The sequence below is a fragment of the Schistocerca nitens genome, chromosome 1 (genome assembly GCF_023898315.1).
Source record: "Schistocerca nitens isolate TAMUIC-IGC-003100 chromosome 1, iqSchNite1.1, whole genome shotgun sequence".
In the NCBI taxonomy this organism is placed as follows: domain Eukaryota; kingdom Metazoa; phylum Arthropoda; class Insecta; order Orthoptera; family Acrididae; genus Schistocerca; species Schistocerca nitens.
Genome location: NC_064614.1, coordinates 105508004 through 105526880, shown reverse-complemented (window position 1 = coordinate 105526880; position 18877 = coordinate 105508004). Strand labels below are relative to the sequence as shown.

The window sequence follows — 18877 nt, the reverse complement described above, 5'->3', positions numbered from 1 at the left end:
GCAGACATCTCACAAGCAGACTCTGCCCAAACTCTTTGTCTTCAAATATGTCTGCTTGTGAGATGTCTGCTTGTGTCTGTATATGTGTGGATGGATATGTGTGTGTGTGCGCGAGTGTATACCCGTCCTTTTTTCCCCCTAAGGTAAGTCTTTCCGCTCCCGGGATTGGAATGACTCCTTACCCTCTCCCTTAAAACCCACATCCTTTCGTCTTTCCCTCTCCTTCCCTCTTTCCTGATGAGGCAACAGTTTGTTGCGAAAGCTTGAATTTTGTGTGTGTGTTTGTGTTTGTTTGTGTGTCTATCGACCTGCCAGCGCTTTCATTCGGTAAGTCACATCATCTTTCTTTTTAGATATATTTTTCCCACGTGGAATGTTTCCCTCTATTATATTATTATGTATTATTATATACAATACTGTGCATTAACCATGTGACTTTTAGGCATGTGACATTTTGTCCATGAAAAAGTTATTGCCATAGGGCATAAAAATGATTGAAATATACCACAAGAACATTACAAAACAAGAGTAAGGGCTTACATATTCTATGGACTTATCAGGAAACCTCTTAATGATGACTATACTTCACAAAAAGGTATCAGAATGATGTCCATAATTACTTTGTACGGTTGCATTCATAAACAAACACTGAATATGAAACTATGCAACAGCATACTAAAACAAACGAATTAACTCATATTATACACAGAAAATGTCAGTATCATCAGCCAGAAGTGTGTGTGTGTGTGTGTGTGTGTGTGTGTGTGTGTGTGTGTGTGTGTGTGTGTGTGTGTGTGTGTGTGTGTGTGTGTGTGTGTGTGTGTGTGATGTCTCCTGTAAATGATGGATTTGAACTAACGCAAAGGTGGTGTGGTATTTCACCGCTCTTCACGTAGCGTGAGGACAATGTTCCTTGCACTTTTTGCAAATTTTTCCATCATTCCTTGAGATCAACAGTACTGTGGACAATTTTTTCTGTAGGAACATACAAAATGCTAGGTTCTCTCACAACTCTTGATACAACCTATGAAAATGTGCCTGCATTAGTACATGTTCCTTCCCATGCAGTACACTCAGCCGTACCATCCTCTTGATATCACTTCCAATTCCATCAACAGCGCCCTTTCTGTGAGAAGTTGCAAAGCAGTCCCAGTCAGTGGGAAATCCACAGTCTCCTTCGCTGTGCAGAATATTCTCAAAAATGAATCTATTTTTGAACTGAGACGCTGTTCCATCAGTCTAATAATACAGAATGTGACTTGGTGGACTCAATGAGGAAAATCAATTAAAATAGCCTTATAAAAGGCAACAACAGCACACTTGTCATGATTTGTAGGATCTGATACAACACCATGTGAAAGTACCTTTAGTTCATCATCAGGATCATGACAGTATATCACAGCTGTGAATAATGGGACACTTTAAGTACCCCTATGAGTTTGCATTGTTTCCTTCTGCAACTTGACAAAATTCTCCGAGAATTCAGAATTATTTCACAATCCTTGAAATTTGCCTTCAGTACTCTATGTTGTCTAATGCTGCTGCAGACATGGATAGAGAAATCTTTTAGCAACTTATTTAAAAGGCCAAATGCTTTTGTGATAGTCATGAATTGAATCATCTTGGTTGCAGCTCGTTTTATACAGATCCACTGGAAGAAAGTAATTCTTCAGTAATGTCAACTTCAGTAATAAATTTGACCACAGTGTTTACTCCATAATTTTAGCATTCTCCCTTTGCACAGGTGATATTATAAGGAGCACAAACAGTTTCAGCTACCAATGCATCTGCACTGCGTGGAAATGATGGTATCTTGTGAGAAAGTTTATTCATAAGTAACTGCCCATTTTCATAATATATGCACTTTCAAACTTCTGATCTTTCTCTGTTGTAAGAAGTACGTGAAGTGGTCGATAAGAATAGAACTTTGGAAGATCTTCATTTATATGTGAATATTCCTGTTCAAATAATTTGGAAGCCTCTTTGATATGCATGTTGATTAGATTAGTACTTGTTCCATAGATCATGAATACAACACTTCGTAATGATGTGGAATGTGTCAGGTTGTGTCTATACAAGATATTACATTACACAAAATATTACATGACACTTAATATTTTTTTTTTGGGGGGGGGGGGGGAATTACCCACTTACTATATCCAAAAATTCATCTAAAGAGTAGGAGTTGCCATTCAGAAATTCTTTTAATTTCCTTTTAAATGCTATATGGCTATCTGTCAGACTTTTGATGCTATTAGGTAAGTGACCAAAGACTTTTGTGGCAGCATAATTTACCCCCTTCTGAGCCAAAGTTAGATTGAACCTTGAGTAGTGAAGATCATCCTTTCTCCTAGTGTTGTAGCCATGTACACTGCTATTACTTTTGAATTCATTCGGATTGTTAATAACAAATTTCATAAGTGAATATATATATTGTGAGGCTACAGTGAGGATCCCTAGCTCTTTAAATAAGTGTCTGCAGGATGATCTTGAATGAGCACCAGCAATTATTCTGATTACACGCTTTTGTACAATGAACACTCTTTTACTCAATGATGAGTTACCCCAGAATATCATGCCATACTAAAGCAGAGAATGAAAATAGGTGTGGTAAGCTAATTTACTGAGATGTATATTGCCAAAATTTGCAATGACCCTAATAGCATAAGTAGCTGAACTCAAACGTTTCAGCAGATCTTCAGTGTGTTTTTTCCAGTTCAACCCCTCATCAATGAATATATGAAGTCTATATTTATTAATGGTGTCATTCCATTTACAGTGTGGAACTGTATATACTGTGTTTTGTCAAAGTTTAATGAGAGCCCATTTGCAAAGAACCACTTAATGATTTTCTGAAAAACATCATTCACAATTTCATCTGTTAATTCTTGTCTGTTGGGTGTGATAGCTATATTTGTATCATCAGCAAAATGTACCAGCTTTGCATCTTCGTGAATATAGAATGGCAAATCATTAATATATATTAAGAACAGCAGAGGACCTAAGACCGAACCTTGCGGCACCCCATTCTTGATTGTTTCCCAGTTTGAGAAATCGCCAGTTTTTTGCATATTATGTGAACTGCTTATTTCAACTTTCTGCACTCTTCCAGTTAGGTATGATTTAAAACATTTGAGCACTGTCCCATTCATATCACAGTACTTGAGCTTATCTAGAATTATTCCATGATTTACACAATCAAAAGCCTTTGAGAGAATACCAACGGGTGACTTCCAGTTACTAAGAGCATTTAATATTTCATTAGTGAAAGTATATATAGCATTTTCCGTTGAAAAACCTTTCTGGAAACCAAACCGACATTTTGTCAAAACTTTATTTTTACAAAAGTGTGAAGCTACTGTACAATACATTACTTTTTCAAGAATTTTGGATAAGGCAGTCAGAAGAGAGACTGCGCGGTAGTTGTTGACATCAGACGTATCCCCTTTTTTATGCAGTGGTTTAACAATGGTGTACTTAAGTCTATCTCGGAAAATACTCTGCTGCAGAGAGAGTCTATTATATATGTGGCTAAGAATTCCACTTATCTCTTGGGAACAAGCTTTTATTATCCTGCTGGAAATGCCATCAATTCCATGTGAGCTTTTATTCTTGAGAGAGTTTATCATCTTCCTAATTTCAGAAAGAGAGGTGGGTGGAATTTCAATTGTATCAAATTGTGTGGTTAAGGCCTCTTCCATTAACTGCCTTGCTTCTTCCTTGGCACCTTTTGTACATTAGAACTCCCCTTTTACCAACTTTTACGGATCTGACATCCTTGCAGGTTGGAGACATTCCGCTAATATCACCACAAACATCAAAAGGCTATCATCACAAACATCAAAAGTCTCAATCATGTCACTGATACAGTCTAGTGTGCAATCTTGTCAGATCTCTCTTTGTGTGTTGTTTCACCAAAAACTGACTTCGGCAGTGCTTTCTTAGCTCTGCAGACAGCTTTTCCTAAATGCTCGAGGAGAAACTGTAGGCACATTTGTGTCTTGTTGCTGCTTTTTACTATCTACCTCTCTCTTGCAACTTGGCTTTATAATGTTTTTCTTCTTCACTTGCTAGCTTCTTTCTCCACTTTTGCCATCTTACTTTCCCAGGTGTATTAGACATGAACACTAGAATTGGCAAATACAGAACAAGACCACCAGAATGCTATCCTCATATTTCAGAAACAACCACAATTAAATGAGAACAGATTGTTCAGTTAGGCTTACTTAATGACGAAATTAGAGCATACAAGTTTTCAATCCAGAAAGCACTGTTTCACAACTTCAGAACAGAAAAATTAGGTATGTTTGTTAGGCATGTGACTACAGCCGAAAGTTCAAACAGATTGTTGGCAGCCATTTTGAACAATTCGAGCATTGTTGCTAGATATGATTCACAGATGCTAGATCAACTGTCAATGGCACCAACTTTGTAAAATATTTTCCTCTACATCTGAACAGAAACAAAAATTAATATCACATGCTTAACAGGAATTTTACAATTTTCATGTCTACTGTTACATCAGCCTGGTGGTTAATTTTGTTATATCTGCAAAATATGTACAATTACCTTACATTACACATGTCATTTTCCATAGTTTCTTTAAAGTTTAAATATACATATAACGTCCAAAATACTGTGAAATGCAACAATTCCATACGCATGTCAATATTGCCATCTTATTTTGTCTCTTTGTGAGTATTGTTTGCTCATGGCTGCTGCCAAGTTGTGCCTTTCATTATCCCCTTGTAGATTTATTGAAAATAATGATATCTAATTTGTGGTGTTTTTAGTATGGTTTATATAATGTGAGGTTAATGGATTTGTTTCTTATGTGAAGGAGGGAGTGGCACTACTTCCCCCCTCCCAAAACCATAATTTATCAGCGAGCACCCCTTAAGTTAGCTACTGGTTGTTGGATGGCAGAGTGAGTGATGTCATGTTGAATTAAGTTGTACTGCTTATGTCCACCATTTTGATAACTTCACAGTTGAAGATCAGTATCAACCACTTAAGTATTTCAAAAATTTTAATTATTTAAGAACTAAGTAGAAAAATGATAAACATCAAATCAAAACAAGTATTAAACTGGTTAACAAGTGTTACATATGATAAAAATATAGAAAACTGAAGATAGGCTGTAAAAGATAATACCCACATTTCTCCTCTGAAATAGATTTACTTCCAGAAAACTCAACTAAATAATTCAGTAAAATAAATTAAGTGCAGATTTGATCCATGTGCATGTGTTGCAGGTTTGTAGATCATGAAATGTGTTCTCATCCAGTTTGAAGTATTTAAATAACATACACAGGCCACGTTGAAATAAAATAAGCATTCACACTGTGCAATTATGTTAGTGGAGAACAAGAAATTCACTCACATATTTTAGTCCTTAAGAACAAACGTACACTGGACACGAAAACTGTCAACTTCCGTATTCTAATAACAGAGATTGTGCTTAAGGTCAAGACCATAGCTTTCTCTCAACCACATCGAAGTACTAACGCAGTGTTTTGTAGACAAACTAAGAGGATACACAATATGTTTACGTAAAGTCAATTGTTTCAATATACTTTACTTGTCTCGGATTGACTAAGAGTGCGTTAGATTTTGTGACGGTATTTCTTATTGTGGTTGAAGGTCCAGCTGCTGATGAATTGTTTACTCCGATATCTTTATCCGCTGACTCAGGCAGTTGCTCGTCAATATTCTTGTAAAATTCCGACTTTTTAAGATTCTGGAAGGCCGCTGGAATAATACAAGAAAATGAATAAAATTTTTAAAACAGTAACTCTTATAATGTACCAAAAACTGTAATACTGACATGTGAACGATGAATGTCTTTCCGTGTTATTTTCTGGCACCAACCAGCTCCCAGAGTTGCTATTACCATCTTTCACTCCTGCCATATATACGATACATGAAAACAATGAAAAATTTCTGTAATACAACTAACTCTTCTAACAAAAACGAACACTGTCAACTTCCTTGATAAATGAACATCACCAACTCCTTAGTTACAACTCACTACCCACTAATCCAGACAGCCCTCGCATGTTCTTTTCGGTAAACTTTTCGTTTACCTTTTGATTACAAACACTTACAAAGTTCCTAGGTCTGAAGAGAGGACACATGGGAGCTTGTCAGTGTACTCACTCAGTAGTCAGTAGCACAATGGACTTCCTTGTACTGCTGGATCTTGTATTTACATCGTTGACAACTAGGTGATAGTCCGCTCCAGTATTGGGAAACTGTATGTGTCACACTGTCAATAACACCAGCTGCTATTGATTCTAAATCCACAGCGTCACCGAAAGCTACCGTGTGTCATAAGTTCCTTTCTCCACGGATAATAGTAGCTACAGTTGTTCTGCGGGGCTTGTGATCTGTGGATCACCCTAAAGTCAAGAAAGAGAAGCATACAATGTTTGACATGCTTGTAAATATTTTACCCGAAGTTCGAAAAAGTGCCAATAACGTGCAAATGTATTTTTCTGACATTTCCTTTCTGTTACAAAATGTTTAACTCACTATACCTGCTTTAAATGCGCAGTTAAGATAGACATGAATTTCGGACGTGATGGAAGTGCACCGCAAACGTCGTCGGATTTGGGAGTGATGGAACCACACAGCCGACTGAAAGCCTTGTCTGATTACGGAAATGCCGTGGATATAGACTACAATATTCCTCCTCGAAGGTTAATAATCAGATGTGTTTAGAGTAGTTTGTTTATAGCCTAGTTCAATTGTCATCAGCACATACTTGGGAATGATTTTGTGAATACCTCTGATTGAGTTTGTTAATCCTTTTCGCATCATAATGATCTTAAATATTCGTTGACAGTTTCACAATTGTCGTTCACAGATATTTTAGATCCGGTCTGGAAATGGTCAGAATGGCGAATGTTTACCTTGATGAAGGAAGCCTGGAAAACGCCTTCATTCTTTATATGAAGTTTATGACGTAAGCACATTTATACTCAGTTTGCTTGTAGACTTAATGTTTTATAGAATAGCTTGTTTTGGTTGCGCCCGTACTTTTTATATCACACACTGTGACATAAATGTTCACATATTGTTTACATGAGATTCTTGTAGCTATGGCTTTCAGTTAAATATATTGTACGGATCGCATGAATAGTTTTTGAATCTGAAATATGATCAGTATTCTGCCTGATCCTGATATACTTCCTGCAAGAGTAATTCATTTGGTTGCTTAAACGTTGTAATAATCTATAGATCTCATCTAAAAATGCTTTTAATTTATAACAATAAATTAGAAAACGAACACACAAAATGAAAATGCAAGATTAATTTTCAGGGTGCATGGATCAATAATGAAATTGCAGAGAAGGGCCAATGTTTACTTATTTGCAAGCATATTGCAATTTCTGGGGTTCAGTATCCAATCAGCCCTAGAATTTTTATCTGTCATTTTTCACTTATTTCATCTCTGGCAGTGTTTGTTAATGTGAAGAATGTCAAACTGTTTCTTGTTTCTCAGTCTACGTTCAACTGTATGTCCACTGAGTGAGTCTGTTTATAGCTAGGCAACAGCATACCACCACCAATAGGACCGTGCCAGGCAAGACACTGGTGGTGTTCAAGCCTACTTTTAGGTTGAAGATAGTGGTACCTTTTTATGTCCATTTAGTTATGTGCTTCAGCCATGTTCTGCTTACTTCCTCCTGGCCTTTTAGCAGACTGCTTTTTTTTATTTAATTGTTCACGCATTTCATTGTGTATGTGTGCAGTAGGGAAGTATTATCCAAAATAAAGTGCTAATACCCAGTTGGAGCTCAACAAAGTATCAGCCTGGTGCAAAGGGAGGAAACTTGCTCAATATATCCAAAGGCAAAAGTATGCACTTTATGAAACATAAAGACATCAGGGTGCATAATTAATGAGTCAGAAGTAGAGTAGCCAGAAATGTTGTACCAATAACTGGAAGCAACAGTGTCCAGAGATATTTTCACTAGATTTCAACAACAACCATAGTTGTAATTCTTCATGCTTTCCCGGCGATCTGTTGACATCTTGGATATTCGCGAATCCAGCCGGATGTTCGCGTCGTTCTCGCACAAAATTTCAACAGTGTGCCTCGCTGTTGATATATCGTGTGGGAACGACGCGAACATCCGGCTGGATTCCCGAATATCCAAGATGTCAACAACCATAGTTATTATTTACTACACAATGCACTTTTGTAGACAATATGATACATTCACTGTGTTTATTCTGTGATGTGGGAAATGAACTGTTGGAAGAGTCTGAGTATTCTGGGCATTTGGAAATCTAAGTTATACCAATATTCATTTAAATTATGGGCTACAGGTACTCCTGCTTTGTTCTTCCTTTAGGGAATTACTTTTTCACAGCAAACATATCCGCCATACCAAACTCTTACATGACAGAAGTAGCACACAAGTGACTTCTGTAAGACTTTAGTCATTAGAAGTATTTTACCACTGTGGCATACTTGTTTATCACAAACATATTGCAGAACAGTTGTGGATGTCCCACAAATAAAAATTAGTTATTACATTATATTTCATAACTAATTGATTGTAGGTAGCTAATTAAATAAATACATTTTTCCTAGATAGACTTGCCTGCTTCATTTGCATTAGGCTTAAATGATCTGCGCTACACACTGAAAAATATCTAATTACTGAGTAGTGAGTGTCAGTGCTTAGTTTGGTAGAATCTTGTTCCCTAGTGATAGTTTTCTTTTCTGAAATTTGGGGTGTAGTGGACAGTGTGAGCCATCAGTATATATTCTTTGACATATAATGTAATATGTTTTGCAGAAGGAATGTGGGATGTTTTTCTTTGTATATTTTACTTGTAGAAATAACAATACTGCAGTTTGTGTGTTGTTCAGAAGTATGATGCAGTATTTCTTTGGGTATGTGTGCATACATTTCATGCAAGCTTGTAAAAAATATATGGTATGTTTATAATATGTTGTTCATTTATTGTGGGTGGTGGATTAGATCTTGTTGTCTCTAGACCTATATAGGTCTAGTGGAGATAGTGATCTATTGAGCAAAACAGTGTTTCGGTTTGTGTTGTACACCAGAACATTAGAGGTTCTGTTGTAAGATTGAGCTGTAGTGTAGCCCAGGGTATATTTTAGATTGGAAGATGACAGTTTGGTTGTGAGTTGGCGAAGCCAACAAATGTGTTGTTACAGAAATATATCTGTGAAATATATTTCTTGGTAATTACTGATCTGCAGTTTAGCCAGATGTCTCAGTGAGGTTAGACGATGACTGTGTGGTTGTGACTTGGTGTAGCCAACTATTGTGATGTGACCTTTTTTTTTAATAAACTTTCCGCATTCCACAGCTGTGTTTATGTTTATGATCAAAATAATTATTTTCCCAGTGTGTTGTAGTGGTTTCAAGATTGTAATATATTTGAAGGTGTTAATACCAAGAAAATTCTCAGCCCAAAATTGCCTTTTTCTGGTAGTGTGTTAAATTTTATTTTGCTGACATTTTCATGTTGTTGGTGACATCAACTGTTGGCTGTTTCTTAAGGCTCTTATCTCCACCTTGTTTATGACATTGTCCTGTTGGCGAATTATCACATTGTTAACTAATCTCGAAATTTCATTCAGTATTTCTTCTGCAAGTATTCTTGCTTGTGTCACTGCCAAGTAGCTCCACCAGATCATTAACATTTTTGTTACTGGATTCATTAACATTTTTGTTCATTATGTCTGTATACCAAAATGGAAGTGACAAGCAAGTGTTAGAAGCTGTTTCTGTGCTTTGACAACTAAAAAAAAAATATTAGTAATAATGTATTCTCTAATGTTTTTCATGTATAATTGTTATGTAGTATGTATCTGAGTGTTCATTAGGTTAACAGTTCAGCACTCTGTGTGTTCAGGAAGTTTCTGGTATGACTTTTACAGAGGAGTATCCTCAGCTTTATCTTTGAGTACTCAGTGGGGGTAATGTTCTGGATGTCTTTCTGAGAAATGAGTATCTCTTTCAGCTGAGAAGAGCCAAGGATCTCTCTTCTTGTCGCTCATGCACGTGTGCTTGTCAGAGACTGGCTGTTTATGGCAGTTGAGTCTTGCTTCAAAAATGGGAAACTATATTGCAAAATCTTCAACAATGGAGGTGACTTACACTGATGTTCGTTTGTCACAGACCAGGCCTGCTATGAATAATTGATGCAAATGATTTCATGGGATGTAACATTCCTTGGAGTACGATTTAGAAGTGGCTTGGACAAACCTTTACAAAGTCTGACATATAAAATAACAGTAAATTTATTGCATATTAGCAAGACTGTTGTTCAAACCATTTTGCACTGTGTTGTGGCAAAACAAAAAGTGTGCATAATTTGTACCACATTTACAAAAAGAAGTGTAGATGAACGTAATGATTTGGCTTCACTAATCCCATCTTCTTGATGTCCCTTTTGTCATAGCAGTAGAACTTGATGCCTTGAGTATGATCCATCCACAAATTGCTGAACCAACCAATGGACAATCCTAAATAAAGCAAGCTAACACAGGTAAGAGTTTTTAGGTCAAAGAACTTGACAGTTCTCATTATCATCATCATTGGATGTTTTGCAGCCAAAGGATAGACTGTTAATGGCCAGTTGTAAATAGAGCTGCTGTGTCAGACATGTGAAACCCATCTTCATCAAAAATGTGTGTTGCACGAAAATACTCTAATGCATGGCTTAACAATTAACAATTGTTGACAGTTCCTAAGAGCAGTGAGGGGGGGGGGGGTGACTTCCCTGTTCCCTGCCTGCTCTTAATCACAGGCTGTGGCTCTGGTAGATTTCTGTCTTTTTTACAAAACTGATGGGGCCTTCAGGGAGAACCATTATGGGCCCATTACTGTCAGTGATTGATCACCTGAAAGGCATACAATAAAAGACATCTCCAGTGCATTCCTGGGGACTTTTTGAATCAAAGTGTGCAGTGATAGGAGGCTGGTTATGTAAAAAGTTTTGTACCCAACGTTGATGAAAATATTGACACAAAGTGTTTTCAGAAGCACTGAAAAACTGATGGAGGCCAACCTCAGGAAAGATCAGTTTGGTTTCCAGAGAAATGTACACACACATGAAGCAATAATGACCATATAAACCTAAAAAGTAGGTTGAAAATAGGAAAACCTAAGTTTATCACATTTGTAGCTTTAGAGAAGGCTTTTGACAATGTTGAGTGAACAAAAATCTTTGAAATTCTGAGGGTAGCAGAGATAAAATTCAGTAAGTGAAAGGATATTTACAACGTGGACAGAAATCAGACTGCACTTGTAAATGGAACTACATCAAAATACCGAGCGAGGTGGCACAGTGGTAGCACACTGGACTCGCATTCGGGAGGACGACGGTTCAATCCCGCGTCCGGCCATCCTGCTTTAGGTTTTCTGTGATTTCCCTAAATCGCTCCAGGCAAATGCTGGGATGGTTCCTCTGAAAGGGCACGGCCGACTTTCTTCCCTAATCTGATGAGACCGATGACCTCGCAGTTTGATCTCTTCCCCCAAACAACACCAACCCAACCCAACTACATGAAAGAGAAGCTGTACTTAAGAAGGAAGTGAAACTGGTTTACAGCCTATCCCCGGTGTTTTTCAATCGGTACATTGAGCAGGCAGTAAAGGAAACCAAGGAGAAATTTGGAAAGGTAATTAAAGTTAATGGGCAAAAAAATAAAAAAAATAAAAAATTACTTTAATGACAACATTGTAATTCTGTCAGAGATGGCTAAGGACAGGGAAGAACATTTGGATGGAACAGATAGTGTCTTGAGAAGAGTTTATGAAATAAACATCGATGAAAGTAAAACAAGGATTATGAGGGGTAATTTGATTAAATCAGGCACACTTAGGGAATTAAGAGAAACTGAAAGTATTATATGAGTTTTGACATTTGGGCAACAAAATAACTGATGCCCAAAGTAGAGAGGATATGATTGCAGACAGGCAATAGCAAGAAAAGCATTTCCGAAAAAGAGGAATTTGTTAACATCCAGTATAAATCTAAGCACTAGGAAGTCTTTTCAGAAAAGACTTGTCTGAGCTGCAGCACTGTAAAGAAATGAAATGAGTATGATAAGCAGTTCTATAATGGTACTATAGAAGAAGGCTGAAGATTAGATGGTGTAGATCAAATAACAAATGAGGTGGTAGTGAACTGAATTTGGGAAAAAATAAATTTATGGCACAACTTGATGAAAAGAAGGCATTACTTGATAGTGCACATTGAGACATCAAGGAATTGTCAGTTTGGTATGGAGAGAAGTGTTGTTGATAAAAATTGTAGAGGGAGATCAAATGATGTTCACCATCAAGCGGAGATGCTGAGTTGCAGAAAGGCACGACAAAAACACTGTCCGAAAGTTAGCTTTTGGCCAAAAAGGCCTTTGTCAAAAATATACAACATACACACATGCATACACTCACACAAACGCAATTCACACATGTATGACCACAGTCTCTGGCAGCTGGAACCAGACTGCGAGCAGCAGGACATCATGGGAGAGGCAACTGTGTGGGAGTAAGGAGGAAGCTGGGGCGGGGAGGGTGAGGGATAGCAGGGTAGGGGTGGGAGACAGTAAAGTGCTATTGGTGCTACTGGGAGTGTGCAGAGATGAGGTGGAGAGTGGGGCAGCTAGGTGCAGGGGGGGGGGGGGGATTAGCATAAAAGAAGAGAAGTAAAAAGACTGGCTACTTCAGTGGAACAGAGGGCTTTGTAGTTCTGGTTTGGGAACAGGTAAGGGCTAGATGGGTAAGGACAATGACTAACAAAGGTTGAGGCACCAGGGCATGCTCGTCTGTCACTGGACGGTGGGGCTTTGGGAAGTGTTGGGTGATTCGAAAGATAAGGCATGGGAGCTTGTACAAAAACAGATCTCCCATGCCATATCTTTCCAGTCGCCCAACACCTTCCAAAGCCCTACTGTCCAGCTACAGAGGAGCATTCCTTTCATGACTCAGTACCACCCAGGATGGGAGCAATTGAATTACATTCTCCACCAGGATTTCAACTACATCTCGCCATGCCCTGAAAGGAGAAATATCCTACCCACTATCCATCCCACTCCTCCCACAGTAGTTTTCCACTGCCCACCAAACCTATGTAATATCCTTGTCCATCCCTACACAACCCCTGCTCCCAACTTCTTGGCTCATGTCTCATATCCCTGTTATAGCTTAAGATGGAAGATCTGTCCCGTACATCCACCCACCACCAACTATTCCAGTCCAGTCACAGACATCACCTATCCCATTAAAGGCATAGCTTACCTATGAAGGCAGTCATGTGATCTACAAGCTAAGCTGCAACCACTGTGCTGAATTCTACGTGGGCATGACAACCAACAATCTGTTTGCCTGCATGAATGGCCGCCGACAAACTGTGGCCAAGAAACAAGATAACTAGTTGCAAGAGATTCATCAAACCAGTGTTCAGAATTAAGACCACAACAACAGTAGCCACCCAGTGTTTTTAGTCACTTAGTGTGGAAACTTTCTGTAAGACTGAGACTTTATTAGTATGGGATCATCAACCTGATGGACACCTGGTAACATGCTATCTGTCATTAATAATAGGCCCCTTATATTTTAATAACTGCAAAGAAACATTTTATTCAAGGCGCAGGAATGTTCTATTTTTGGGAAACAATGTCCTGCTATTTTAGCCACAGCATCCAGCTGCTATATATCAGTTACTTGTAACCAAATAACGATCAAATACATACTTTTAAACCTCTAACTTACTAGTTTAATTTAGTTTTTTGCTTCTTCCATAGATTGTATCCACAGCAATGTTCTGTGATGTGGAACGTGCCTACAGGTTTACAAGTTAGATACTTTTTCTCTGTGAAATGATGGCTACATGCTGCCCTTTACACAACTTGATTTTTCACCTCCCTCCCTTTTTTCCCATCTTACAACAATTTTCTTAAATATAACCCAACTACACTCCTGGAAATGGAAAAAAGAACACATTGACACCGGTGTGTCAGACCCACCATACTTGCTCCGGACACTGCGAGAGGGCTGTACAAGCAATGATCACACGCACGGCACAGCGGACACACGAGGAACCGCGGTGTTGGCCGTCGAATGGCGCTAGCTGCGCAGCATTTGTGCACCGCCGCCGTCAGTGTCAGCCAGTTTGCCGTGGCATACGGAGCTCCATCGCAGTCTTTAACACTGGCAGCATGCTGCGACAGCGTGGAGGTGAACCGTATGTGCAGTTGACGGACTTTGAGCGAGGGCGTATAGTGGGCATGCGGGAGGCCGGGTGGACGTACCGCCGAATTGCTCAACACGTGGGGCGTGAGGTCTCCACAGTACATCGATGTTGTCGCCAGTGGTCGGCGGAAGGTGCACGTGCCCGTCGACCTGGGACCGGACCGCAGCGACGCACGGATGCACGCCAAGACCGTAGGATCCTACGCAGTGCCGTAGGGGACCGCACCGCCACTTCCCAGCAAATTAGGGACACTGTTGCTCCTGGGGTATCGGCGAGGACCATTCGCAACCGTCTCCATGAAGCTGGGCTACGGTCCCGCACACCGTTAGGCCGTCTTCCGCTCACGCCCCAACATCGTGCAGCCCGCCTCCAGTGGTGTCGCGACAGGCGTGAATGGAGGGACGAATGGAGACGTGTCGTCTTCAGCGATGAGAGTCGCTTCTGCCTTGGTGCCAATGATGGTCGTATGCGTGTTTGGCGCCGTGCAGGTGAGCGCCACAATCAGGACTGCATACGACCGAGGCACACAGGGCCAACACCCGGCATCATGGTGTGGGGAGCGATCTCCTACACTGGCCGTACACCACTGGTGATCGTCGAGGGGACACTGAATAGTGCACGGTACATCCAAACCGTCATCGAACCCATCGTTCTACCATTCCTAGACCGGCAAGGGAACTTGCTGTTCCAACAGGACAATGCACGTCCGCATGTATCCCGTGCCACCCAACGTGCTCTAGAAGGTGTAAGTCAACTACCCTGGCCAGCAAGATCTCCGGATCTGTCCCCCATTGAGCATGTTTGGGACTGGATGAAGCGTCGTCGCACGCGTCTCTGCACGTCCAGCACGAACGCTGGTCCAACTGAGGCGCCAGGTGGAAATGGCATGGCAAGCCGTTCCACAGGACTACATCCAGCATCTCTACGATCGTCTCCATGGGAGAATAGCAGCCTGCATTGCTGCGAAAGGTGGATATACACTGTACTAGTGCCGACATTGTGCATGCTCTGTTGCCTGTGTCTATGTGCCTGTGGTTCTGTCAGTGTGATCATGTGATGTATCTGACCCCAGGAATGTGTCAATAAAGTTTCCCCTTCCTGGGACAATGAATTCACGGTGTTCTTATTTCAATTTCCAGGAGTGTATATAAGAACTCTCCAATTAGAAATTTGTTTGTGGAGTAGTAGTAGTTCCCATACAGATATTATTTAATTTGTTTTTAAAACTGTGATTATCTTTCAGAACCTTTCATTCACAAAAAATGTCGTCAGATATTTTTATAGCTTTGCACATTGATCCCTTCTGTGCAAGAGTAAGATTATGTTGTAGAAAGTGAATGTACTATTTGTTCCTGGTGTTATATTTATGGATGCTACAATCATTTTCAGACTGTGGCTGATTGCTCGCAACAGACTTTATAAGAGAGGAATTTGTTGTGGGGCTGTTGTTAATGGACTAAAGAAAGTTTGCAAACACCACTTTTAAATATCAGGAAGCAATTCAACTTCAAAAGTCTACTTCTACAAACATACTCTGTAACCACTATAAAGTGTATGGCAGAGGTACTTTCTATTGTACTACTCATTAGAGTTTCTTTCCATTCCATTCTCATTTGGGGCACAGGAGTAATGATTGCGTAAATGCTATTGTGCATGCTGTAGTAAGTCTAATCTTGTCTTCACAGTCCCTATGGAAGCAATATGTAGTAAGCTGTTGTTCGTTCCCTGAGTCCACTTAATACAGGTTCTTGAACCTTTGTAAGCAAGCTTTTGTGGTCTAGTTGACAGCTATCTTAAAGTGTCTGCCAGTTCAGGTGTTTCAACAATTCTGTGGTGCTCTCCCATGGATCAAACAAATGTATGACTTCTTCATAATGAACCTGTTACTATTTGTACTGCCCTGCTTTTATGTGTTGATTATCTCATATTATTCATATTTGGTATGTGAAGAGGAGCTTGCAGGAAACATGACCTGTCAAAAATGAATTTTCACTCTGCAGTGGAGTGTGTGCTGTTACGAAACATCCTGGCAGATTAAAACTGTGCACCAAACTGGGACTCGAGCCGTTGACCTTTGCCTTTTGCAGGCAAGTGCTGTAACGACCCATCCTTACAGCTTTACTTCCTGCCTTCCAAACTTCATAGAAGTTTAAAATCCATAGTTTCTAATGTAAAATTTGTTTTGTGGTTGACTTTGTAGCTTATGTTTGTTCCCTCCAAATTTTAGCTTTTACGTTAATTTTTAATTTACACAACTAAGTGTTTGCTAATCACTGAAATGAATAATTGTATTGTTAAGCACTGTTTTTGTTTGGTAGGCTGTTCATTGAAAAGATACGACAACATCCTGATTTCAAGACAGTATCTGTGGCAGATCGAGCAATTAATGCCCAGAAACTGAGGGAAGTTTTACCAAGAGCTGAGAAACTTAAATCACGACTTTTAGAGCAGTACACTAAAGAGTATCAGCGATATCTGGAAGATAAGGTTTGCATTTAAAAAATACTAATTTAATAAAGAGTAAGATTTATATTATTATGTTACGTTAAATTCTTCTCTGTACTTACAGCGGCGCAGCGAAGAGAAGGAGAGGGAGCTTGAACGTAAGAGAAGGGAGTCTGAAGAAAAGAAGAAATTACTTCCTCCCAAAGTTGCTGAAAACTCAGAAATTAATACTGGGGATTTGATCTCACCAGTGATACTTGTTCCTCCACCTTCAACAGATGCAATATCATATCCTGAGAGTTTGGAACCAGTGAAACCACAAATACCCAAGCCTGACACTCTTGAATTACCTGCACCAGGGTAGGTACTGATTGGAAATTTTTTTATTTCTCTTGAGGAAATCTTATTACTTCAAGATTTAGAAACAAATACAAAAAAATGTATCTTTAGTATGATACTGTTTCCTATTTGATGCAGATATGATGTTTGGTTTCTTAGATAAACTACCAAATCTTAACATGGAAGTCACAAATGAAGGATTGATATATTAATGGCAAATGAAAATGGAGCAGCTAACGAAGCAATGTGTATGAGAAATAGATCGTGGAAGGAAATGTAAAGCTATAGCTACCTTGTTGATAAATAGGTTGTAATGTAATCAGGGAATTTGTAGTTCTAACTAGGAAAGCAAGGAAACACTTGGTCGGCTTTAAAAAAGATACAGTTTGTTTGATAACAGAGTGAAATCTACAAGAATACAATGAAAATAGATCACTTGTTTTAGACACATTTAACAACTGAGGGCCCAGAGAGTGTTGCGTGGCAAAGATGCTGTCCACATCAGGTGCCACAGGTGTAGTGCTGCATGCTCACGGCAGACGTGTTGATTTGTTGGTGGTCGGTGATCAGACTGCACCTGGTGGCCGCCTCAGGTAATTGTGGGGATGCTGTTTGAAAGTTGACATGCACTATGCTTGCCTAACTTATGTCCACTGTGTGTGGTAGATGTAGTAACTGGCAGGTTACTACACTCCTCCTCCCTTGCAGGGTTAAGACCAGGCATCGCTCTCCAAAATGCTGTGACAGAAGAGACATCCGTGATGATGCAGGGGACAGTAGCCAAAGACACAAGACATTCCCGATCTGCACGGACTGGCACGTATGGATGAAAGTGAGTTGGACAAGGGCACCCCTCACGCCTGCAGACCTCAAGTTAACTGGTGGACAGGATTGGTGACAGGGTGGTGTGAGCCATCTGGACTATGGAGCCTATGACAAGGAGTACTGGCATGGACAGCGATATTGGCAGACTGAGAGGAGAGACTATGGCAATGGAACCAGGCTTCTGACCCATCAATGACAGTGCCTGCTCCACGCAGTGGGAGGTGCCAGCACCAGCTGCAGGAATCATACCCACCATCAGTGCCGACGAAACCCCAACCACCAGGATAGGCAGGCATGACCAGGCCTGCTTGACCCCCAGAGGGGGTGCCAATGAAATACAAGGCGTTAGACCCATGGCATGAGCAGAGGTCCCTGCACCCATCCAGGGACGCGACTGGTTCTTGTAGCATGCTATGAATCAGTCTTCAGTGTGAAATATGGAGAAGCGACAACTGTACTTCCTGTGGATGATGGTCAGAATCCAGTGAAGGTGCTCCGAACCAGACTGGTGTACTGGGTGTGAACGTTGACAAAATAGTGCCATTGGGGGATGCCTGCTCGGCAGTAAGAGAATGATCAGTGTCTGTGGCTGACGAACTCAATGGGACCTTGGCCCCAATTAACGTTCTATGACCACTTCCTCAGCCAGAAATCTTCTACGTACTTGGGCATCTGCATCTTAAATGTTTGGACTAGGCATTCCACCTCATTATTAGTCTGAGAATGGAAATAAGGCACCATGGCATGGTGACTGTCATTGTGGGTACAAAAATCCTTGAAAGACTGCACCACAAACTAAGGACCATTTTCCGAAACTAGTAGGGTGCAAGTCAAACCTGCTGTGGAAAATATCTATGACAGGGCCTTGACAATCGCGTATGCTGTCACAGATGGACAGTGAATGACATAAGGAAAATGAGAAAAAGCATCAGTTGCCCACAACCAGAAAGTTTCTAAAAAAGTCCAACGAAATCAGTGTGAACTCTTTCCCAAGGTTGTGTAGGGGTTGGCTATGGCG

General features: G+C 40.1%; 2 protein-coding genes across 5 annotated transcripts in view; one reads left to right on the top strand and one right to left on the bottom strand.

Annotated features, from left to right (window-relative positions):
- The window catches only part of LOC126241881 (DNA excision repair protein ERCC-1), a 129044-nt gene extending 122947 nt beyond the window's left edge, over nt 1–6097 (bottom strand). For 2 of the 3 annotated variants that reach the window (XM_049948043.1, XM_049948044.1), the window contains exons 1-2: nt 5828–6095; nt 5582–5751 (exon numbers count right to left, since the gene is read on the bottom strand). In XM_049948043.1, coding sequence (XP_049804000.1) covers nt 5582–5751; nt 5828–5912 — 255 coding nt within the window. In that variant the 5' untranslated portion in view covers nt 5913–6095. Of the gene's footprint in view, nt 1–5581; nt 5752–5827 lie in introns of all 3 variants that reach the window. The other variant, XM_049948045.1, reaches the window with a different exon arrangement.
- Nucleotides 6098–6211: 114 nt separating this feature from the next.
- Nucleotides 6212–18877, top strand: part of LOC126241855 (STAM-binding protein-like A) — a 62856-nt gene continuing 50190 nt past the window's right edge. The window contains exons 1-5 of one of the 2 annotated variants that reach the window (XM_049948042.1): nt 6212–6442; nt 6557–6701; nt 6869–6967; nt 16569–16737; nt 16820–17055. In XM_049948042.1, coding sequence (XP_049803999.1) covers nt 6568–6701; nt 6869–6967; nt 16569–16737; nt 16820–17055 — 638 coding nt within the window. In that variant the 5' untranslated portion in view covers nt 6212–6442; nt 6557–6567. Of the gene's footprint in view, nt 6702–6868; nt 6968–16568; nt 16738–16819; nt 17056–18877 lie in introns of both variants that reach the window. The other variant, XM_049948041.1, reaches the window with a different exon arrangement.